This window comes from Muscardinus avellanarius (assembly GCF_963383645.1).
Source record: "Muscardinus avellanarius genome assembly, chromosome: 7".
NCBI lineage: Eukaryota > Metazoa > Chordata > Mammalia > Rodentia > Gliridae > Muscardinus > Muscardinus avellanarius.
In genome coordinates, this window is record NC_137793.1 from 72,819,368 (window position 1) to 72,845,809 (window position 26,442).

Here is a 26,442-nt window from a genome sequence, read left to right on the forward strand (position 1 = left end):
CAGACCCGCAAAATAAGATAAAATAAAATAACAAAAAGAGCTTATTTTTATCTCCCTATAATTATACAGCTATTGGTGATGGCTCCAGAAATACAAGTCAGGGCCTCAGATTACCCATTCTCCTCATTATTATGAATCAGGAACAAAAGGAACTAAGATTTTCAATCAATGAAAGTTTCTTTTGAAATTACCTCCTTTTTACACCAACTACTACAATTCTGCTAGTTTTATTTTTACTAGATCAAGTCATTAATTTTTTGAGAGATAATGGGGGTATAAGATAACATAGTTAAGTGGGCCCCCATGTCCTATATATTTTCTATAGCAACCTCTATTAGGACAACTCAATGCAAAAATGATAATGTACAATATTAATTTAGTGGAGAACCTGAAATGCTTTAAAGGAGTAAGGAAGAAGAAAGAGCAAATATTAAGAAATATTGACTTTGTCTTCTATAAATACTTTCATTACCTAAAATGATCCAATAATTTTATACCTACATGAGCGATTCATGTTAGAAATACCACTTGTTTAATAAGTGTTTATAATATAATTCACATATTATGATGTAACCTCAATGGGTTTTATCCCCCAAACCTATTTTTAGCTAAAAGATATTCACCTTAAAACATTTATTTATTAAGTGGAATGCTGAATCAATAAAGAATAAACAAGCCAGGTGTGGTGGTACAGGCTTGTAATCCCAGCGCTTGGGAGGCGGAGACAGGAAGATCACACAGGTTCGAAGCCAGCCTCTGCTACTTAGTTAGGCTCTCAGCAACTTAGTGAGACCCTGTTTCCAAATAAAGTATAAAATAGGTCTAAAATGGTAGCCCGGAGGTAGAAAAGTCCCTGGGTTCCAAAAAAGACTAAACAGAAAAAGTACTTTACTTGACTTCTCACCCTTGACTTGACTTTTTCTTCTTTCTTTCTTTTTGTGGTACTGGGTTTCCTGGAAGCCCTTCTACCTCTGGGCTACACTCCCAGACCTAGCTTATATATTTTTTATTTGGAAACAGGGTCTCTTAAGCTAGCCGGCTTCAAACCTGTGCGATCCTCCTGTCTCTGCCTCTCAAGCGCGGGGATTTTAAGTGTGCGCCACCATGCCCGGTGACTTTTCTCTATTTTAAAACATAGCTTCCAAAAGTTTTTAGAATCTTACAATGATCTTACTTATTAAATGCTGGGATTTTAATTAAGTGTTTTACTTAACCTCTCAATACAAGAATGGATAAAATAACTGGAAATATGTAAAACAATTTGTGAGTACAATTAAACCAGAGACATTAATTCTGGGGAATGAGATTAATAATATAGCAATGCAACGTAAAAATGTCATAGAAAATGTTTGTCCTCATTCCTACAATATATGCATATATACTCCTTCTACCTGCTCCAAATTTAAGGAAGTATTTGGAAAGGAAAGTATCCCCCTCTTTTTTCCCATACATAGACTCACACTATTGGTAGGAACTTGAGAATTTTAGATCACACGTTCTCCAAATATTCACCAGTCAATATAAATAGGATGAGGCTTTTTGTAATTCCTGTTCTTGGGACAAGAGGGCTAAGAGATCCTGGTCTCCACGGGTTTGGGGGGAAAGTGTCAAGCTGCTTCTCTGATCTGTGCTCTAGGCACCTCGGAGAAAGTCGGATTGTTTGGCAATGGTAAAAGTAAAAGTGTTTCCTCCCAGAGCTTTTGTTTTGGAAGTCACTGAGACTGGGATGCAGGCGTGGGAGATGGTTCACTTTGTTCTCTTGTTCACGAGAAAGAATAGATGGTTTTCCTGTGTAGACATGAGTTTGCTTCCTAGCCAAGTCTTTTGAAATTCAGCCTTTTGACCATTATCCTCTTTTCATGGCAAGGAGGAGGAGGCTTTGAAATTCCCAAAGATACTGATACTGATAGTCCTGCAGCATAGGAGGGGGGAAATCCTATTTTGTTTCCATCCTCCTCTCTGAGGCAGAAGTGGGCAGTAAATTGAGGGAATACCCATTTTAGTTTTATTGTTGCTAAAAACTGGTCCCTAGGTCTTGGAAGCCCTGGAAGGCATCAATCCATCACTAGTTAAAAAACAACAACAACAAAAACTAGTACATTAATTTACTATTTTGTTTAACCTATATAGATTTTATTCCTATATACCTAAGTAAACCCACCATAAGAGTGGTCATTCTATACATTTGTCTAGATAATTTTTTTTCTGCATCTGGATACTAAAAGGTTATATGAAACAATGTTAGTATTTTTGGTGGTTTCTTCAAGTAGGTATCATTTTTGTTCCAGTTTTTGTAGATAATCTCCAGTAAAACAAATATTGTCTTTTTATATGTCAAAAGTTAAAAAAGAGTTTTCAAAATACTCTTTAAATTATTTTAGAGATTCTTCAATTAATTTAATTTTCTAATGGAAAATAATAATCAATTAGAATAGTTATACATATACAAATCATCCATGCAAATAAACATTTTCCAGGCTCATCTGATTTAATCTTAGAGCATCATGCCAAGGTGAGATTTATTAGTAGTAACATTTGATAGAGGAAAAAATGGATGCTTAGATAAATTGAATAATGTAATAGATCACATAGCTGTTTAGATGACTTCAAATGTTTCATCATATATAGCATATAATTAAAAAGAGACCACTTGTAAACACTAGCAAAAAAAACAACAACAATAAAAATAATTCAGGTTACATGGGAAAAATATTAGAATATCAAATAGTGGGAGGCCTTGTTTATTTATTTATTTATTTATTTATTTATTTATTTATTTATTTTTGGTGGTACTGGGGGTGGAACCCAGAGGCTTTCTACCTCCAGGCTATACTCCCAGACCTTTTTTATATTTTATTTGGAAGCAGGGTCTCACTAAGTTGCTGGAAACCTCACTAAGTAGGTGAGGCTGGCTTTGAACCTGTGCGATCCTCTTGTCTCAGCCTCCCAAGCGTGGGGATTACAAGCATGTGCCACCACGCCTGGCTGGGAGGCCTTGTTTAAAAAATAAATAAAATAAAGCCAGGCGTGGTGGCGCACGCTTGTAATCCCCGCACTTGGGAGGCTGAGACAGGAGGATCACACAAGTTTGAAGCCAGCCTCAGCTACTTAGTGAGGCTCTGAGCAACTTAGTGAGACCCTGTTTCCAAATAAAATAGAAAATAGGTCTGGGAGGATAGCCCGGAGGTAGAAAGCCCCTGGATTCCACCCCGAGTACCACCAAAAATAAAATAAAATAATAAAAAATAAATAAATAAATAAAATAAAAAGGGCTGGGGTATAGCTAGGAGGTAAAAAACCCTTTGGTTCAACTCCCAGTACCCACCTCCACACACATAGGCTAGTATTTGTGTCCTTCAAAGTAATTAGTAACTTTCACAAGTGAATGGTATAAAACAATTATTGTCATTGATCAGCTCTGAATAGATAATTTTAAACAAAGTCATTGTGTGCTCAGCAGATTATAGCTTGTTAACGGGCAAGTTCTAAATGACCTCTTAAGCTAGTCAAATCAATGATGCATATTCCTCATTAAGTAACATCAAAATGTAAGTGGTCTTATAAATAATGTTTATTTTAAGCACTAAAACAAATGCCAAAAGCTTGGTATATCAAAAGCCATCTGCTCATAGAAAAAATTTTCCTCCATTGGGTTTATTTTTATTTTTAAAAATCCATAGTGACCTTAATGCCACTGAAAAAGAGAAAAAATGTACTCTCTTCTAAAATTAAAGCCATAGAAAACTAATTCAGTTATAACAATCTACCTAGCATTTATGTTATAAATGTATATGAGAGTGCAGTAGCAGGGCTCGATTACTTTCAATTCTACTTTTTAAATATTTTTTTTTCAGTACTGGGCATTCTACCTCTGAGTTATACCCCCAGCCCTATTCTGTATTCTCTCTTTTGAAACAGGGACTTGCTGAGTTGCAGAAGGCCTCACTAAGTAGCTGAGGCTGTCCATGAACCACGATCCTCCTGTCTCACCCTCCCAAATGCTGGGATTACAAGCGTGTGCCACCACGCCTGGCTCAATTTTACTTTTACTTATCAGATGAATCTAAACATTTCAGGGCACTATAAAATTAAGACAGAATTGTGTAAGTGGTCTTACTCAAATTTTAAAGATAGAGCTTAAGAAAACAGTAAAAATAATAATGTAACACAAATATTCATTCAGAATAGCACTGCATTTTCATGTCAAAATTATATAAATATATATGAAAGATTATATTACATATGACAATATGATTTGTATCTACAGTATGTACATATGAAAATCATAATAAGCTATCTTTGCCAGAAAAATTCCATTTAATTATTCCATTTGCAGTTTCTTTTACTATTCTGTTTCCACCAGGAAGTGGTAGTTGTGCCCCTGTAATTCCAGCTACACTGTAGGCTGAGGCAGGAGAACTGCAAAACTGAGACCAGTTTCAGCAACTTGGCAAAACCCTGTCTTAAAAGGGAATATAGCTTAGTGGTAGAGCACCCTGGAGTTCCATCCCTAGTCCCACAAACAAAAATAAATTATTTTTACCCACTCTACCTTTCTTTATCCATCCTTCTCTACAAATCTTTTTGAACATTTCACAATAAGATTGTTACTAGAAGTAGCGGGAGAAGGGGAGAAGTATTATTTGCATGGCATGGAAGCATCATCAGGTAAAAGGATGGACTTGTTTAAATAGCCCCTTTCTCTCTTCCTCCACAGTCTAACATTTTTGGGGTACCTATTTTGGGTAAATATGACTATATATTATTCATTCTATGTTCAGAGAATTGTACCATAATCTCTAGGATATGAGACCCTCAGTATCTTTTTACTAAAAAATGACCTATGTATCTCCATTTAATCTTGGAGGTCATTATTCTAAACATATATGCTTATTGAGTAGTACTACAAATATGTTATAGCATTGTACATTGTTTATGGGATTGAGAATAATTATATATTTTTATATTATATATATAGCACTTTTAAGTGAAGTCAGTGTATAATTTTTTCTTATCTTTTTATATTTTAGACCCAATTTGGTAACAAAAGAAAATGGCAACTTGATTTAAGGAGAAAGAGGATGAAGAAGAAAATAAGGAAGGAAAGAAGGAAGGAAGGGAAGAAGGGTAAAAGACAGAGGTATAGCTTGGAGGTAGATTGCCTCTGGGTTTAATCCCCAGTAAACACACACACACACACACACACACACACACACACACACACAGGATTTCAATCTGAACCAAAATGCTTTGGGGTGCTAAAATTAAATTAAATAATTTTAAATAAGTACAATAGTAAAAAATCAGTTGGAATTTTCCAGATCTCAGTAGGATTTCACAAGTAAATGTATGTGATTGATCAATAACTTGTACAAGTCTAGAGTAAAAGGAATACTATATGAAGCAATACCAATAACTCTTTAAAAGTCTATAAGCTTTAGATTACTACCAGTTTTCATTTATCATAAATCTTGTTTTGTTTGTACCAGGGATTGAACATTCCACCTCTGAGCTACACCCCTAAATTTTTTTTGTTTGTTTTGTAACAGGGTCTCACAAGGTTGCTGAGAGTCTTACTATGTTGCTGAGGCTGGTCTTGACCCTGTGATCCTCCTGTCTCAGCTTCCCAAGTACCAGATTAGAAGCATGCACCATCACATCTCCCTCTCATAAATCTTTAATACTGAAAGGGAAGGTATGATGGGACATAGTTCATAAAGGAAATCTCTAAGATGGTACAAACTAGCACTTCTTCAAATTTGCATCCCTGTGATATTACTACAGTTATCCAGGTCAGACCGACAAATGAGAGCCCAAGAAGTAATGACCCAGTGGAGGTGTTCCAAAAGCACTGCATGCATTAGTATTTCCCAGGAAGCTAACCTTTGCTTACTACCAAAGAGGCTGCCAGATTGTATCTCCATTGTGTTTAGTTTATGGAGGCTCGTATATTTTGAAAGTTAATTTAGATAGAGAAGGATGAACAGCTGAAGGTTGCAGTCCTGGTGACCCCGGGTAGATTCCTGTGCCGCCTAATGTTTCTGCTGCAGGCAAGCTATGCCTAACAACAGGCTGCTTCCTACTTTTCCTAGCCTGCTATTTGAGCTCAGGCAGCTTCTTGCTATGCTCAGTCTGAATCATGCCCTGCAAGCAGGCTGTCACCATAGCAATAAAGTAAGCTGAGTCAGGCAGAGAGCTTCTGGGTCAACATGAAAAATGAGATGATACATGGATATTGAGACCGATATTGAGACCTAGAAAGTTACATACCCCTGGGACTAAAGTGGGGGAGCTGAAAGACACCATGTGTCCCCTCAGGTAGTTGCTGGCTAAGCTTGGTGATGTCAGACCAGACCGCCATCCTTAAGAAGGCAAGGAAATATGAAGGACATATAAGACCTGGAGTCTAGGTGGATAGCGGTGTCTCATTTCTGGGCACCTCATCACTGTGATGCTTTATCTCTTGCTTTCAATAAACTTCTTACCTTGCAGTGGAATTTCAACTCTTTATTTCTATATTGAGTTAAGAAAAGAACTCACAGGTCAGCAAAACCCAAACCACACCACTGGTAACAATACAGTGAAGCTCCTAAAGTTTTAATAAAGTTTAAGACCCCTTTTCTTTTTTATTAGTGTTTTAGTGTCTGAAACAGGCATGGCAGAGTTAAAAATGTAACCAACTGAAGACTTCTGGATCACAAAATTCTGTGTGATTTTCATCTTTAACTCCAAACAGGAAATAAGTGAGGATCTCTTTTTCTTATCCCTTGCTACATTCTCCATAAAATTTTGTATAAATTTGTAGCAAGAAGAGTGTATCATCTAGAGAGAGGAGTGGAAATTCCTGATGCTGGGACTAGAAATATGTGAATGCCAGAGCCTGACTACTCTTTTTTTTTTTTTTTTTTTTGGTGAAAGGTTTCATTCTAAGATACCCAATTTTGCTTACAAGGAGAAGTATACAACACTGCATTGGAATGCCTCAACTTAAGTCTTCTATTATTAATTTTTTTTGGTGGTACTGGGGTTCCTGGAAGCCCTTCTACCTCTGGGCTATACTCCCAGACCTATTTTTACATTTTTATTTGGAAACAGGGTCTCCTAAGCCAGCACGCGCGGCTGGCTTTGAACCTGCATGATCCTCCTGTCTCTGCCTCCCAAGTGCGGGGATTACAAGCATGCGCCACCACGCCTGGCCTTAATTATTATTAAATTAAGAATTTTCCTGGGTGAAATATCCTTCCAGTAAGGATGCTCATAAATTGTTAAGGTTAGCCGGGTGTGGTGGCGCTGGTAAATAAATAGTATTTACCAGTTTAAAACAATTGGGGGAACATTGAGTATATGATAACCTTCTGCTTTTCTGGTTCAGAGACATACAACTTTCACTGGCCGTCGGTTTGACTTAAGTACTTTCAATGACCTCTTAGCTTGTAATCCCCGCGCTTGGGAGGCAGAGACAGGAGGATCGCGCTGGTTAGAAGCCAGCCTTGCTGGCATAAGAGACCCTGTTTCCAAATAAAAAATATAAAATAGGTCTGGGAGTGTAGCCTGGAGGTAGAAGGGTTTCCAGGAACCCCAGTACCACCAAAAAAAAAAAAAATGTTAAGGTTATAAGGCCCATTTTCCAAGAAAAGAAGGATTTGAGTAATAAAATTTCTGTAAGAACTTTGGCCAGGGTTCATATAGTTGCTCTCATTCAAATTTTGGAAAACAGACTAGTATGGAAATAGGGCCAAGACTCCAAGTGTCCAGAATTGACAGGAATCTGAGAAGGTACCAGACAGCTTGGGTTCAGTTCCTAACACTGTCACTTACCAGCTTTGTGATTTGGGGCAAGATTTCATTTGTTTATCTTTCAAGTTGTAATCATAAATGATACCAACCTTGAAGACTTGGTTGTGGAGATTACACAGAAAATATTTAAGATACTTAGAATGGTGTCCAGAGAGTAGAATTCCTAATACAATTGTTAACTTCTATTAGCATTTACCAATGGTTCAATAGTATTTACCAGTTTACAGCAATTTGGGAACATTGGGTATATGATAACCTTCTGCTTTTCTGGTTCAGAGACATACAACTTTCACTGGCCATCGGTTTGACTTAAGTACTTTCAATGACCTCTTAGCTGTATCTATTCACCTTCAGGTAATAAGTTTCCAAATCTGGAGTCATTCTCTTTGTAAGTGGAGGCCTCAGCAACAAGGTTGAAACTGAATGTATGTTATGTCAGTCTTGGGTTATTTTCCCCCTACAAATACAAGAACTAGGTGTAGGATAGGTGCCAGTCCATACCAGAGACTTCATGAATGAGTTCATCAAGTAAATAAAAGCAAGTTAAAATAGTAAGTATTGTGAACTATAAATCAAGGTGCTGGGGGAAAGGAACAGGTCATAAACCTTAGCATTGATGAAATAACTTCACTAAACTGTATCTTGTATTTGTTTTTTGCTATCTGAAGGCTTTCCACACTTGATGTACTACATACCCTCTCTTACATCCTGTAAGTATTTTTAGGAACCTGAGTCTCTAAGCTCAGTATCAGGTAGGACTAAGGTGACACCTGTGTGCTTACCTATAAGTTCACTGACATCAGAAATGAAAGTTCAGAAGGCTGGGATGTAGCTCGGTGGTAGAGCACTTGCCCAGCAAGAACAAGGTTCTAGGTTCAATCCCAAAACAAACCAAAATCAAAGACAGAACTGAAAAGTCATTTCTGAGCCACCCTGTAAAGAGATACACAACTGCCTATCTAGATGCAACCAGGAGAGAAATTAGTTGGGCAATCGAATCTGCTCACAATTTGTATTATACTTCCCAAAGATAGAGTCAAAAAGAAAACTTTGGGGGAAAATTTAAATGAGGTCCATAATAGTGTCCTAAATGCTAAAGCAGAACTCTAATCTGGAGTAAAGTCAAATTGGAGACTAAAAAAGGAAATAAAGTGTCACACTGTGAAACAGGAGGAAAAGGGCCCCAGGAGCTAAGATAAAAATTTACTGAGCAATTTATTGCTGTATTAATTGACTGTCACTGGCCTAGCAGCAAATCAGCGACAGGGGTTCTGTAAAGGCATACTGTGGGTTTTGACAGCAGCTTATTTCAGAAAAAACCTCCTTCAAACATGTATGTACTACAATACTTTGGCAAGGTCCTAAATTTCACGAGGTCTTCCACTCATATAAATTGCACCCAGATTTTACCTTACCATATGCAGTGTGTATATACTGCATGGTCTAGTTAGGTAACCAAAAAGGTTTGAAGACCCTCCAACAAAGGCTTCAATCATTTCATAAAAAGGGCACTTGGGAGGTAGAGAAAAAGCATTTAAAGCAAAAATAAAACAAAACAAAAAAACCCTGTTTTGTTTTTTCCTTTTTTTTCTTCTTGCATGAAAAAAAAAAAAAAAACCAGACCAGAGCTCACTGAATTATGCAAGGGTATTCGTTTAACTACCTATCATAAGTCAGGCATTGGACACACAAAGATGAACACGATAGGATCTGGGCCTCAGGGGACTTCCAGCATGTGTGGGGTGGAGACTGGCATGTAAATTAGTGAGGATAATAAAATGTTACAAGTTCTATAACAAAAGTATGTCAATGATAAAATAGGGAAATAAAAAGGAAGAGAGTGATCAGTTCTACAGGGGTAGGGGAATAATAAATTCTTTAGAGAAAAGGTGACCCTTTAAAAAAGTAAATGCAGTAAACGAGGATATTAATATCTATAACATAAAACAAAATCACATACATGTAATTTGTTCTTCATTACAAAAGAGTGACATCCATTTAGGGAGGGATAGGCTATAAATAAATTCGAACAACTCCTGCTTTACTAGCCTCTTTGACAATTGAATATAATTAGTTGTCATGTTAGCAATCAATAGCCAAGTGAATAACTTGCAATTGGCTCAGTCCATAAGGCAAATTAAGATTCAATTTTTCTTACCTACTGCAAGTGAAAGTCCTTTTCATGTTATACACACACACACACACACACACACACACACACACACACACACACATTCACTTCTATATCTGTGTGTCTGAATATTATTGACCCTATGGATTTTGGGTAGTTATTTGTAAGCTTAGAGGGTCTTCTTCCGGGACACTCAGAGCCACCCATATTGAAGTTATTTCTAGTGTAATAATTGTAAGCATAGTTGCTTAGTAGTTTGTGGACTGAAAAGTCAAAGTTATATTAACTACAAATAAACTTAAACTACCAATATGCAATTAGGTTTTTAATTTTCAGATGTGTTTAACACACAGTATATAGACCACACACCCATCTTTCCAGCCACTCAAGTACACAGAGAACAAAACTTTAAGAGCACCTTCTAGCAAAAATCCACTCACAAATTTGGTTCTGGTCACTGGTCACTGTAATCATCTAATTCTAAATTGTAATCTCTGTTAGGGAATCAACGAGGGCCTGTATGCAAGTGAGCCTCATTCCACAAAAGTATCCAGTTGATTACAGAGCTAACCCATCTCAAACCTCTAAAAAAGCCTTTGGACTTCTTTGTTAAAGAAATGATTTTAGTTTACATTTTTCACAGTAATTTTAACATAGTCCCCATAGCCTCACAGAAATTCCTGAGCATCTACTTTATTCATTTCCCATCTCCTCACTTTTCTCCCCCATTGCATTCTTATCTGTGCTCTTCCCTCCTAGAATGTCATTTAAAAAAAAAAAAAAAGAAGAAGAAAAGTAAATCTAGATTTACTTAGGATACTCTATTTGAAAGGATTATTGCAAAGTGGACAGGGAGGGCAAGACCACTGCAACACTCAGAGATGGACAACTGCAACACGGAGAACACCGGACCGTACCCTTTACAAACAAGCCCAGAGGAAGCTATAGCAGTTTTTCTTTTATAGGAAGGTGTGAACAAGGCTAGAAAACATCTGCTCTGCAGAATTAGGATGAAAGAATGGCATGACAGGACAATACTGTCCTGTGAGAAAATTTTTCACCCTGAAGTCTGTTCTTAGGAGAGAATAGTCAAAAGATGGTGCATGCTGGTCAAAGTGTAGGAACCTGGGAAAAGAAGAGAAGTTGATTTTGTTCCAGTTGATGAATTGGGGACAAGGAAATAAACTAATCATTCAGAAGGAAAAGAATAGGAGTTTAGAGAGATGCATCTGGCCTTATTATAGGTAAACAAGTTAAGCATCTGCATACCTCTGTAAGTCAGATGGGGAAAGGTAGTTTTTCTTTTATCAATAAGCAGTTTCCAAAACATAAAAACCTGGTGAGATTTTTTTAATCTTTGCTGTTTTCAGTGATCATAGGATTCAAGTAAAGTTCAAGTTTGTTTACTGATGATAATCAAAGATAAACTGGTTCTGAGCCATGGTGGTACATGCCTGTAATCTCAGGATTTGGGAGGCGGAAACAGGATAATCTCAGGTTCAAAGCCAGCCGCAGCGACTCAGTGAAGCTCTCAGCAACTTAGCAAGACCCTGTTTCAAAATAAAAGATAAAATAGGGCTGAGGATGTATCGCAGAGGTAGAATGCCCCTGGGTTCAATCCCCAATACCACCAAATAAATAAATAAATAAATAAATAAATAAATACGCATTGGATGGAGCTATTAGAAAATAAAACTTTTAGTGTGATGTTGGAATAACAAAACAAAAATCTTTGCCTTCCCAGAGGCTTGTGTTGATGTAAATTTCTTAGATACTCCTAGTCTGGGGAAAAGGAGCCTATGAAAATTTGGGCCTGAATGATAAGCACAAGTATGCATTATTCTAAACCTGTCTTCTGTGCTTCTCCCTAGTAGTAAAGAGGATGGGAAAGATCTCCTTTTGTGATCTTCCCTGCTGACCTGCAGGAGCACCTAAGCCTTTGGTTTTTAATTGCTTTAGGTTCTCAGTCATGTATTAGTTTTTACTTTGGAGATATATTAGACATGAAATAAGCAGAGAAGAAAGCCCAGTGTTGTGTTTTACTTTTGTGGTTGAACCCAGAGGCATTCTATCTTCAATCTACACTCCCGGCCCTATTTTATTTTTTGTTTTGAAACAGTCTCACTAAATTGCTGAGAGTCTCACTACTTGCTGAGGCTGTCCTCGAACCTATGATCTTCCAGTTTCAGCTCCCAACTATAGGGATTACAGGTATACATCACTATGCCCATCTGAATCCGGTGGTTTATAAAACTCAGGTCAAGTCTATGGCAGATCTGTACAGAGAATCAAAGTCTTCTGAGTTCTCAGATGAAAGTCTTCCCATTAAAAGAGGAAAATCAATTTGTCTTCATGTGTGACTATACTAAGAAAGGTAAATGGCACTATGCAGCTGGAGCATCTACCTCTGGCTCAAATGAAGAAGGAGGAAGCCTCATTTCTTCCTGTTTGTTTTTTCACAAACTTCCAGAGAGCAAAGAAGTGGACAGAGATACTGGAAACTTGCCCTTGAATAGGTTCCTAGAATACTCGTAGCTATAGCAGAAAGCACATTATCCAATAGCTGTATACATAGTCAAAGTGATATTCCTTTATCCACTACCTTTCGACACATTCCTGTCAGAAGGTGTTTACTACTTTGCCTCACTGAAAAGAAAATTTATTATTATTTATTATTATTATTTTAATTATTTTTGGTGGTACTGGGAATGGAACCCAGGGGCCTTCTACCTCCGGGCTACACTCCCAGACCTACTTTATATTTTTATTTGGAAACAGGGTCTCTTAAGCCAGCGGAGGCTGGCTTCGACCCTGCGTGATCCTCCTGTCTCAGCCTCCCAAGCGCAGGGATTACAAGAGTGTGCCACCACGCCCGGCAAATTTATTATTTTTAGACGTAAGAATTAAGAGATTAATGAAAGAAAATATGTAATTATGTGATACAGGTCTTTTAACAATTAAGCTGTTACCATATTGTCTGAAACAACAGAAATGATTTTGTTGTGGAACTCATTCCCAAAATCTATGTAGCAAGCAAGTTCAAGTCCTATAATTGTTAAATTCAGCTTTTTACTAGAAAGATTACACATAAAAATGAACATGGAAATGACAGAAATAAAATTTCTAAGCTGGAAACTGACTTTATTACTGTTAAATCACACGAATAATTTCTAATTGATTTGTATTGGACAGGAATCTTATATTCCAGAACCATGTTCATCTATTTATCACAATATTCTATATGGCATATGGAAACTAATACATTGCTTCATTAATATTTAGCCTTTCTTTTATTATGGCCCAGAGTTATTTAACATTCTAAAACACAAGCATTTATAATTACATATTTTACATTTCAGTCTAATTTTTAATACTGCCAAGATTATTTAGCATAACTAACTTTTTAACTATGTACTCTTTTCTCCCTCGCCATTAGCATATCAATCAAATTTGCATTATTTCTGCTTTGCTCATTTTATTAAAAGTGAATTCAGGGCACAATTGACTTTTCATTTGTTTAACAAGTGAAGAAATATTTACCCTGACAGCCATTGCATTGTAGAGATTCATCTTCATAGTATAATATGATACCTGTGAATCAAGAAAAAAAGAGATGGCATACATTTCAGTTACACAAAGACAGTACAGCCTATTTTTACATATAAAAGATAAGAATCTTTATACATAATACATAATAAGAGTTCTAGGCTTAGAAAAATGAAATCAAACTTTGTATTGAAGAGATAGGCTTCCTAATACATAATGCAAGCTTAACCAGAAAAATCTATGGTAGTCAAACTAGGAGCTAATGGAGATATATGATCATAAAATGCTCTCCGCTGAGTTTGATAATCAATGGTGCTCTACTGAGAATAGAATAACAAAGCAGAAATATTCACAAGTGCTGGTGACACGTAGTATTGTATGATTTATTCACTGGGGTTCTTTTAGCCAAAACTCACAGAAACATAAAAGGAATTCATATTTCAAGACGTCTGGTTTAATGAAAAATTCAAAGAAATGCTGTCTTCAGTCGAAATCGTTCAAGGATATGGGTGCAGTGATGGGGCACAATTGTGCCTTCCAACCATCTATGCAAAATGTTATGTACTTAGCTGCCTCCTGAGGAATTGTTGGGAATTTTGTTTTATTTAATATTTATTTTAACACCATAAAATCATAAATACAATGATATGTTATAGCATATCCCTTGATATAGTGAAGACTTCCTAAAGTCTTAGTTTCTGTCTAGTAAAGATACAATTATCTAGTAATATACAAATCTGTTATAATAAATAATGGTTTAGCTAGGTGGCTTATTTCAATAAAAATGTTGCTTTAAATAAAGCTTCCACATCGGTTCTGTCTTTTAATTAAAAATGCAAAATTAACTTAATTCACGACAGTACAATAAACAGTACAAGCAATAAAAATTGTTCAACATATGATATAACTTAGCCATTTTTATTTGATTAAAATTCATGCAACTAATATAAATTTAGCCATGGTAATGAGTGTTCTGTCTCAGGTAAAAATCAGAAAAAAATGTGACTTAACATTTTATAGAGGGGTTATCTTTCCCATGACAAACAGGAATTCATATAAAAGGGTTTCCCTATAATTAGTGTTGTTTGAATTGCCTGGTCTGATCCAAAGCAAATTGTCTATGGAGAGCAGCAGGGCTGGATTATTTATCAACAGTCTGAGCAATTAAGAAACAGTTGGTTGCAATATGTTATTTACAAATGAACACAATGATGTTACTTCATTTTGAAATCTCTCCCTTTTAGCAAGCAAGAGACTTAATTCTTGGCAATCAGGTGATTTAAAATATTTAGTTTAATACTGTATTTCTTCAAGTCATGCTAGAGCAGGCATTGCCATTAAATATTTTATATTATTCCAAAATGTTTTGGCCCAGAAAAAGATATTTCTTTTTTAATCATATTTAGTTAAAAGTAGACAGTGGATGAGCTTTCAAACCACCAGCTGATATTCAATCCTTGGCTTTGCTTTGTAACAAAAATTTCTTGAGGGTGTCTTACTGTGTTGCCCAGGCTGACTCAAACTTATGAGATCAAGTGATAATCTCTGCACTTCCCAAGTAGCTAGTATATGCCACCACAGTCAGCTGACTTTGATTCTACCAACTATGTGGCTCTAAAAAGTTGCATTAAGACTGTCAGTCTTGATTCCCGTCCTTAGAAAACATAGCATTACATGCTTCATTGAGTTGTTGTAAAAATTAATGTGAGATATAGTAATTACAGTGTTTGGGACATAGATTATAGTTATTATGAAAGGGATTATCAGTAGTGCTATATACATTTTGTGGCCCAGAGTATGTAATTTAACTGTAAATAAATTCCAAAAATTACAAAGGCTAAAAATTTTATTATGAACTGGAGTAAGGAAAAGATATATATCTTTTGAGCCTAAGAATTCTAAATTCTGTATTTAAGAGGTGGAAAAACACTTTGATTCCTATGTATCATTCTCAAGTAACCCAGTAATTGATACATTTACTCTCAATTCTTTTGAAAGTACTCCCCCCCAAAGTTAAACAAATATTTTATGATTACATTTATTTGACATACCTAGATTTGTCAAATTTAGAGATAGTAGGATAATGGTTACCAGGAACTTGGTGGGGGTGGGGGGAGTTATACTATCTAATGAGTATAGAGTTTCAGTCTGGGATGATGAAAATTTTCTGGGGAAGATTGGTGGTAATGGTTACATAACAATGTAAATGTACTTTAAGACCACTGAATAGTACAGTTAAAAGTGGCTAAAGTGGTAGATTTTATTTCCTATGCGTTGTAATGGTTTGGATTTTGAATGTCTCCCTAGCTCTCATGGAAACAAGGTAGCAATGTTGGTAGCCGGCCTTGGTTGCTAAGGAAGGGTCCCTGGAGTGAGTGGTCTTGTGGATTATATGATGACAGGATTCCTCCACTCTGTGCTCTCTCTCTGCTTCCAGCCTTCGGGGTATGAGGAGCTGAGCCCACATACTCGCCCTCTCTGAACTTCCCACCACCATGTCCTGAGCGCCACAGACATCTCCAAAATTATATGCAACCAAACGTGTTCAGTCATTTTCAATTATGGCAATGAGAATGTTGACTGAGACAGAAATTGATACTATAGGAGTGATGTCACAGCTATATCTAAGTCTGACCATGTGGATCATGAGTTTTTGGAACTGGTTTGTATAAGGAAGTTAGAGGGGCCCGAATGTGGCTAGAAAAGCAGATAGTAGAAACTACTCAGGAGATTTTATAGGGCAAAGAAACTGCATAGGAAAATAGAGGAGAGGCCACATGTATTACATTCTGGCAAAGAACTTACTGACATTTGACCCATGTCCTGAAATGTAGCCTGAGGCTGAACTTAAAGACGAGGCATTGATTAAACTGGTTGAGGAACTCTCAAAACTGCAAAATTTCCAAACTGCATTGTGGATATTGATGTCCGCACTCAGCAAATTGTACACTCAAGAGTGGAAAATAAAAGCTTATAGATTTGCAGTTTTGCCAGAAAATCATGTGTAAAATTTTGGATAAGAAAGATGATGTTATGGAATAAAGGTAGGTGAAAGGGAGGAGGAATTGGTGGCCATAATGAAGGTGGGGCCAGTGACAGTCCAGATGGAGGCAGGCTCAGCAGTGTCCCGGACAGAGGTGGACCCAACAGCTGTGATTGAAAAGAGCCCAATGGCAGCAATTAAAGAGGGTACGATTATCTTCTCTGATGGCAATCTATCTCAAGCTCACATAATGCTAGCTTTGCTGAAAAGAGGGATCATGGAGACTTCCTCCCAGATTTTACAGAAAGGTCTGAGCCAGGCAATGTGTGGCAGGTCAGAATCACTGCAAGCGGGTGCAAATGAAGCAATATGTGAAGCCGTGAGGATAAAGACAAGGTTGTAAGGAAACCCCTGAGATTTAGAGATGCAAGAAATGTGGAATGACCATGAGGAAAGGCTAAAAGTTGTCAGCCATAAAAACAGGATAGAAGAGCAGTATGCTGCCCATTGCAATCAACCAAGCCAAGGGGTGCGGCTGCCAAGGGCCCTTGGATATCAAGTCTCACCACTATGTGCCCAGATGTCAGAAGTAGAGTGGCAGGATCAACTATTTGCCCTGCTTGATTTTGATACTGGTTTTGTCCCATTCCTTTTTTCTATGACCCTTCCTGTTTCTCTCTTTTTAAATGGAAATGTTTACTCTATGCCATTGTATACTCGATGTACTTAACTTGCTTTTGACAGGAGCTCATGGCCAAATCTATACCTTTAATCTTAGAGACTTCGGACTTTGAACTTTTAAGTGATAGTGAAACTGTTAAGACTGTGGGAACTCTTGAAGATGGATTAAATGCATTTTGCTCTGTGAGGAGGCCATGAAGTCTAGGACCAAGGGCAGAGTATAATAGTTTAGATTTAGGACGTCCCCCTTGTGCTCATGAATACAAGGTAGCAATATTGGAAGTGGGGCTTGATTGCTCAGGAGTCCCTGAAGGTGTGGCCTTGGGGTCAGACGGTTCCTTCTCCCCATGTTCTACTTCCAGCCTTCGTGATATGAGGAATAAAGCCCATGTGCTCTCATTCTGCTTCCCACCACTGTGCCTGAGCTCCACAGACATCTCCAAAAACTGAGCAAATAAATCTTCCTTTCCCTAAAATGTGTGGTCAGTTGTTTTGGATTAATGCAGTGAGAATGTTGGACAAAACATATATTTTATGACACTTTTTTGTAGTATGGAGACTTGAATCCAAGAGCACACTGCCACTGAGCTCCATCCCCAGTCCATTTTTAAACAAGCTTTTTCTTTTCTTTTCTTTTGTGTGTGTGTGTGTGTGTGTGTGTGTGTGTGTGTGTTGTGGGTCTGGGGATGGAACTCAGGGGCATTACACCTCCTGCCCTGTTTTTTATTCTTTATTTTGAAACAGGGCCTCACTAAGTTGCAGAGGGTCTCACTAAGTAGCTGGAAATGTTTGCGAACCATGATCCTCTGGTCTCAGCCTCCCAAATGCTGGGATTACTAGTGTGCGCCACCACGCCAGGCTCAAGTTTTTTCATTTTGATAAAGTCTTGGTAAATTGTGGAGGCTAGCTTGAACTTGTGATCCTCTTGTCTAAGCCTCCCAAGTACTGAGATTATAATGCCAACTTGTTTATGGCATTAAAAAACACCAAAAAATCATATGTGAATAAGAACTATGCATTTCCATAAGCCATCTAGGAGGTATATTTAGACACTTTAAAATTATGTAAACTTTCTGCTAGGTCTGTCTCCACTCTGAGCAAAGATGATTATCAGTTATATTAATGTTTGTCCTTTGGTTACACGATATGTTAAAATACAAGTTACAAAAAACCTTGACCTTAAAATTATTTTTTCTTCTAGGACGTTTTTTTCCCATTGTATAGAGTTGGGTAGAAAGCCTATGATTTATAACAGATACAAGAATAATAATCTATTGCATTTTCTCAGCAGACAAAATTTTTATTTTCCTTAGTATTTATTAATCTCCTGTTTTTATCATTAAGATACAACATATATTTTAAATGTGAGAACTACAGATCTATGATTTTCCACAGTATAAAATAAATGAATTGTTTTATTATAATAAAAATGTGTCCAATTTTAGATGTTCAACAAATTTGTTTAATAAATAAAAGATGGGGAAGTGAAAGGGAGGGGGAAATAAAAAGATGGAAAGAATGATAAAGAAAACTGTTATCTTATGTTTAAAGTAGGTAGAGAAGGAAGAATTCCTGGGATGAAAAAATAGTATTTAAACACTATAAACCATATGTTAGCTGTATGACCTTCATCATATTAGCTAACTCAATTTTCTGAAGGCCTCTAACATTTTTTATGGCAGAAATATATATATATATTTTTGAAAGCACAAGCTGGGCATGGTAGTCCATGCTTGTAATCCCAGCATTTGGGAAGCTGAGACAGGAGGCTCTTGGTTCGTGCGCAGCCAGCCTCAACTACTTAGTGAGATCCTTTGCAACTCAGTGAGATCCTGTTTCAAAATAAAAAATAAAAAATAGGGCCGGAGCATCACTTGGAGGTAGAATGCCTTTGGGTTCCATTCCCAGTACTGGAAAAGAAAAAGGAAATCACAATTATTTCTCCAAATGATTAATATACACATAGACTTTTTTACAGGGCTGCTGTTAAACAAAATTAGGCCAGAGTTATCATACTTGTTATTTATTTATTTATTTATTTATTTATTATTTATATTTATTTATTTATTTTGCAGTCCTGGGGATGGAACTCAGGGACATTCTACCTCTGAGTGACACCCCCGGTCCTATTTTTTTATTCTTTACTTTGAAACAGGGTCTCACTGAGTTCCGAAGGGCTTCACTAAGTAGCTGAGGCTTACCTTGAACTGTGATCCTCCTGTCTCAGCCTCCCAAATGTTGAGATTACAAGCATGCACCACCATGCCCAGCTCATACTTGGTATTTATAATGGAAGTCATTTTTGATTTGTTGGTTACCAATTCTGAAAAGTGAATGAACCTCTGTATAGATTGCTAAGTATTTTGAATAGCATTCTGCATCTAAGACAAACTTCTGGTACTCAGTTTCAAAGTGGCCATGTTTGTTTTTTTCTTTATACTGAGTATCTGAATCCTCCATCATTTTAGTTATTCCTAAAGCTTTCTCAAGTCTTCTTTACCATGACCAGAAGTCCTCATACCTGCTTCATCTTATTTTTAATCCATTCTAAACACCTTCTCTATCTAGATCAGCTTTGCAAAGTATGACTTTTAATCAAGTCTTTTTTGAATCTTTAAAAGTCATAGCCTTTTCCAATTGCTTCAAGGTAAAATACCTTGAGTTTACTGACATAACTAACACACGTCAAATATTTCATATTTCCAGGAGGAAGAAGGATGAAGTTACAGATTATACCTTATAAGATAATCTTTTTATTTCTCCAGTAGGGTAATGACTACTGATAATAGTATGCCCCATATTTGAGCCTTCCCACCCCCCAGTTCTTTACAGGTCAAATTAATATTCAAAGTTTATCACAGTCAAGTTCTAATATCTTTTTCAATTACTTCTCATAACTTATTTCTTTAAACTTCAATTTGATTGAATTTGTGTTTATTTTTCTTCTCTATTTCCAGGCACACAACTACCTTTGCCTCAATTTTTTCCTGTTCATTCCTTTCTAGTTATTCAAATACTATGTCTCCTTATTTCCTTTACTTCTTTGAAGCAGCCACTTCCTCCTCTACTTTAGACTGATCTAAGAGCATTCTACCTCTGAGCTAAACACCCAGTCCTTTATCATTGTTTTTGTTGTTATTTTCAAACAAGGTCTTTCTAAGTTGCTGAGGATGTCCTCACACCTGTGATCCTCCTTTCTCAGCATCCCAAGTACTGGGGTTATAAGCATGTACCACTATGCCTGGCTTCTCATGTTTTTCTTGCAAGTATTTTAGGACAAACTTGTATTTTCTCCCTTACTCTAAGTACCACCAATTAGAACAAAAATTAGCATTCTCCTAGCAATAGTGATTGCTTTCAAACCTTTTCAAACCAATCAGACACACATCTTTTTGAAAATATCAAAAGTGGCTGGGCGTGGTAGCATATGCCTGTAAAGCAAGTACTTCGATGGCTGAAACAGGAGGATCACAAGTTAGAGAACAGCTTCAGCAACTTAGCAAGACTCTCAGCAACCTAGTGAGACCCTGTTTCAAATCAAAAAATAATTTTTTAAAAGGTTGGGGTATAGCTCATAGGTAGAATATATATTCTGGGCTCAATCCCCAGCACAACATAAACACACACACACACACACACACACACACACACACACACACACACAGGGGTGTAGTTTGACAGTAGAATGCCCCTGAGTTCAGTTCCCAGTATCATAATAAAAAAAGCAAGAAACAAACATCTTTGAATCTCAAGCTTTTCAACTTTACTGCTACCCATCTTCTACTTTGATACTGTTAATGTTCATTGGGCCTTTGAATCTGAGCCACTTGATCTTCCTTCTCTCCTTCTTTCCCTTCCCAACCTTTTCCAACCAGTAGATAGGAAGATTTTGACACCCACCTAAAGGCCTCTTAAAACAAATTCCTACCATGATTGCAAGATGTCTGTAGTTATGTGGACATTCAACTACTGATTCTCACAGATACCTGCCTCCATGTTTTTTGGTCTTGTATTCCCATAGAAGACTCCAACCTCATTAACTGTAATTGTTCTACCTCTTAATCTTGGACTGCGAATTCCTCTGTTTCAGGCCATAATGGCTAAATTTCTATTAAAAGTCACTTCCACCTAATTTAGACAAATGTCTCCTTTTCCTCAGCTTTAAATTCCTCCTCACATATTTTCACATACATAATGGCTGGGCATGGTAGATCATGCCTATACCTGGGAGGCTGAGATAGGACGTTCACAGGTTGGAGGACAGCCTTAGCAACATAATGAGATACTCAGCAACTTAATAGATCTGTTTGAAATCAAAAGTTTTTTTTTTTTTTTAAAGGGGTGGAGGTATAGCTCGGAGGTAGAATGCCCCTGGGCTCAATATTTGTTAACACAATAAATAAATAAATAAATAAATAATTACAGTGGCTACTTGGTATTTTGTCATATGAACACACCCTAAGTTATTTAATCATTATTTTATTGCTGAGCATTTTGACTGATGTTTCAAGGAGGAAATTATCAAATATTTCAGAAGTAAACATTTAAATTAATATGAATTCGAATAATTTTGAGCATTTTATCTACACAACTTTACCAAATCTACTGGTTTTATTTGCTAGTTGGACAATAAAAATAAAACATCTGCATTAAAGTGGTGACACTTTAATGGGTTATTAATCCATCTCAACAACAAATTTTAATTAAATAGTTAATGTGATGGTCAAATTATTATTCAGTGAATAATATCAGTTTAAAAGATAACATAACATTGAACTGCCTAGGACTAGAGTTAATATACTTTTACTTTGTAATAACTATCAAATTAATCATAGATTATGATAGATTTTATACTTTCCTGCTTTTAGACTGTCATGATTAAAATTAACATTTATGCTACTGAATACAATGACAAAATATAAAAAAGGAAAGTAAATTTATTAATAAAAACTATATACAAACTGTCCTATATAGTTTCTGTTGATAAATTCACTCAGGGAACACTCAAAATGCTAGTGCTCTAAAAGAGATAAAAGGATATTGTAACATTTTCTGCTAGTGTTGCTTACAAGAACAACTATTTTAAAGAGAGTGATGACACATGCCTGTATTTTCAGGCTACTTGGGAAGTTGAGGCAGGTGGATCATTTGAGCCTAGGTATTCAACCCTGAGCAATATAGAGAAATCCTTGTCTCAAAAGAAAAAGACCTTTGATCACTAATTATGTGAAATAAAGCAGTTAGTGTTAACAAGAAACCATATAGAACACTATATGGCCCAAAACAGAAAGCATCTCACAACAGTAGAACGAATTAAATGTCCGATGTAATGAACAGGCTCACAGTAAAATTAAACCAATATACATGAAATGCATGTGTATAAACAGGAATAGGCTGTTCATCAAACAGAACAATCGAGCACATCCTCAATAAGAGAAAAGGGTTTTCATGGTTCTGAATCAATAACCCTGGACCCCTAAGGTAGGCAAACTTGAGATTTGATGCTAGATTAAAAAAAATAAGTAGAAAGACTTGAAACAGAAGTTGAAAAGAAAAACAAAACAATAGTCATACAGGGAGCAAGAACAAGTTCAATCACAAAAGAAGACTGAATAGTTCTACTTTAGTGGAGAACACAGAACAGTTAAGGACTTCATAAGCTATGTGGTGTTACTGTGAGGATTATTTAAATGCTGGATAAAAGCCAGGCATAGTGGCACATGTCTGTAATCCTAGTACTTGGGAGGCTGGGACAGGAGGATTGCAGGTTCACGGCCAACCTCAGCTAATGAGTGAGGCCCTCTGCAACTTTGTGAGACCCTGTTTCAAAAAATAAAAGAATAAGCAGGGCGTGGTGATACACACTTGTAATCCCCGCATTTGGGAGGCGGAGACAGGAGGATCTCGCTGGTTTAAGAGACCCTGTTTCCAAATAAAATACAAAATAAGTCTGGGAGTGTAGCCTGAAGGTAGAAAGTTTCCGTTCCCAGTACCACCAAAATAATAATAATAATAATAATAATAATAATAATAATAACAATAATAATACAATAAATAAAAGAATTAAAAATAGGGTGGGGTATAGCTTAGAGGTAGAATGCCCCTAGGCTCAATTCCTGGTACCACAACCAATCACACAAAAAAAAACCTGGATAAAATTATTCTGGCATAGTGGTATTTTGAGGGGAAGCCTTGTCTAAAAGTATAAAAGCATAGAACTATTAAAGGAGATATTAGGACTTCTGTCTTTTCAGTCCTCTCTCTATTTGATCATTGCCACATTTGAGATAGTTGACACCTCCAAGTTTCTTACAAGTTTTCGTTGCTGGTTCCTGTGGTGTTATGTCACTGTTTTTCTGAATGTTTGTTCTCTATTTTTAACCCCCTAACGTCTTCCTAATTCTACCAAATGCATTACACAAGCCTCAGTTCTTGGCCCTCTGCTTGACTCTTCAGATTCATTTTTCATTAGGAAAAAAAATTCTGTTATATAAAGATAATGTAAAACTTTTATCTTCAGCTCTGACTCTAAATCTAAGTTCCCATTTAGTAGTTCAGTTTAATAAACATTTGTTGAGTACTAATTATGATGTACCAGACACTGCTGAGACAGCATCAATGTCTTACAAGATTATCACCACATGGAGGTGTCCTAACCTCACCACAAGCTCAAAAGCTCAAAGCATCTTTTTGTAAGCATCATTCTTGAGTATCCCCATTCAGAATGTTTCTTACAAACATCTTTGCTTTTATCATTGTAACTACCAACAGCTTTGCTGAGATAGAAATGCAACTATCTCAGTAGGTACAAAACAAAACAACAACAAAAAGGTTTACACCTCACTCTCATGAAATGTGAGCTGAAGTTCTCCATAGCTAAGTTACACATGTCTCTTCATCTCAGCCCCAAGGCTGAAGAAGCAGCCCAGACATAAATGATGCCATTCTTGTGCAAGACGGGAAGAGTAAGGAAGCCTCTTACAACTTCAACTTGGGTTTAGCATAGCTCCCATTAGCTCACAACAGATGGCCAAGAAGAAAATCATTAGAAAGAAAATCAAGAAGAAAATACATTTTTTTAATTAATTAATTAATTAATTTATTTATTTTTGCAGTACTAGGGATGGAATCCAGGGTCATTTTCCCTCTGAGCTACATCCCCAGCCCTATTTTTTTATTCTTTATTTTGAAACAGGGTTCACTGAGTTGCAAAGGGCCTTACTAAATAGCTGAGGCTGTCTGCAAATGAGATCCTCCTGTCTCTGCCTCCCAAATGCTGTGATTACAAGCGTGCGCCACCATGCCTGGCATGAAGATCCATTTTTGAGGAAGGGCTGGGGGTTAATAATTTAGAACAAGACTGTAACTGACTGGGCACACAGAGGCAGATCTGGAGCACCTGAAGGACATTCAGAGAAGACATTTAGTAGTTAGTATGTATATCCATATAGATTTATATGGATCAGGAGTTTTCATACCTCGTAAGGTATATCATTTAGTCACAGGGCTCTCCCATTTCTTCATTCATAAAATGAAAGAAGATACCATCTGTACATTCTACTTGGCAAAACATTACTGGGAGAAAACAAATATAAACAATACATTTAAACCAAACCAATTAGTGATGGTGATTGATTATAACCCACTGACTATAACAGGAATTCATGAGTGTATATTTTAATGTAAATAAGTAAATAACTAAATAAAGAAGGAAAAGCTTTTATAGCAAAGTGCTGGCAAATATTATTAAAAGCAAAGACAAACTAAGGAATGAACTGTTCTTGATTAAAAGTGACTATAGAAACATGGCAATTAAGTGCAAAGTGAAATTACAATTTGTAACATTACTGGAACATCAATAAAATAGAAACAGAGTCCACACATTAGAAAGTGTTGTACAGATATTAATTTCCTGATTCTGATAATTATAATACGGCTATGTAAAAATATTCACTGATTGGCCAGGCGTGGTGGTGCACGCTTGTAATCCCTGTGCTTGGGACGCAGAGACAGGAGGTTCATGCTGGTTCTAAGCCAGCCTTGCTGGCTGGCTTAAGAGACCCTGTTTCCAAATAAAAATGTAAAATAGGTCTGGGAGTGCAACCCGGAGGTAGAAAGGTTTCCAGGAACCCCAGTACCACCAAAAAAAAAAAAAAAAAAAAAAAAAAAAAATTCACTGACAAATTTAGAAATAAAAGTGTATTGATTCTATAACTTTCTTGCAAATGAATCAAAATAATATGTATACAGAGAGAAAATTCTGTATATATACAGATATATATATATACATATATATATATATGTAAAAACAATAAAGATAATAAAACAAATTTTAAAAAATAATGTTTTTTTTGGTGTGGTACTGAGAATTGAATCTAGAAGCATTCTACCTCTGAGCTACACCCCCAGACCAATTTTTATTTCTTATTTGGAAATAAAGTCTTGCTAGGTTGATGAGAGCCTCTCTACTTGCTGAGGCTGTCTTCAAACCTGCGAACCTCTTTGTCTCAGTACTAGGATTATAAGCATGCACCACTACACCCAGCTTAAAAATAATGTTCTTTAAAAATAAAAATAAAAATAAATGTATATTCAAAAGTAAAAATAATAAAGCAAACTTTTTCCAGTGAGTGAGGAATTCTGACTCATGAATATATAAAAGTCCTTGGTACTATTTTTCCATCTTTTCTCTAAACCCAAATTTTACTGCAAAAATTTAAAATTACTTTTTAAGAATTGCAGTGAAAAAATAATAAGAAATAAAAACAAGTGACAAGATTGGAAATAAAAAAGAAATGAAGGGAAAAAAATTTGGTCTGTCAATATAATTGAAGTAACAAGATGTTGTATAATTCATATGCTAGTATAAATATACTTACCTGCACAATAAGTTGATAGTGTTTTCTTCCTAAGAAACCTCTCCACCATTTTTGAATTATAACTGCTACTCTGTGTAAATGCCTGGGAGGGGGGAAAGGTTATTAGTATGCTTTTATTGCAACAAGGATGTCTCTGAAACTTAGAATAGACATACTTTCCTACAATTAAAGAGATCAAATTCAAAGCCAAGTTTATGTATACTTATCAAAAGTAGAAAGTTGCCGGGTGTGGTGGCGCACGCTTGTAATCCCCGCACTTGGGAGGCGGAGACAGGAGGATCGCGCAGGTTCGAAGCCAGCCTCTCTGGCTTAAGAGACCCTGTTTCCAAATAAAAATATAAAAATAGGTCTGGGAGTGTAGCCTGGATGTAGAAGGGCTTCCAGGACCCCATTACCACCAAAAATAAATAAATAAATAAATAAAT

At 36.4% G+C, this 26,442-nt stretch overlaps 1 protein-coding gene across 1 annotated transcript in view; it reads right to left on the minus strand.

The window, feature by feature from the left end:
- Positions 1-26,442, minus strand: part of SPATA17 (spermatogenesis associated 17) — a gene marked incomplete at both ends in the record, with an annotated part of 225,758 nt that overhangs the window by 182,118 nt on the left and 17,198 nt on the right. The window contains 2 exons of the mRNA XM_080699466.1: positions 13,469-13,519; positions 26,018-26,099. Coding sequence (XP_080555592.1) covers positions 13,469-13,519; positions 26,018-26,099 — 133 coding nt within the window. The remainder of the gene's footprint in view (positions 1-13,468; positions 13,520-26,017; positions 26,100-26,442) is intronic.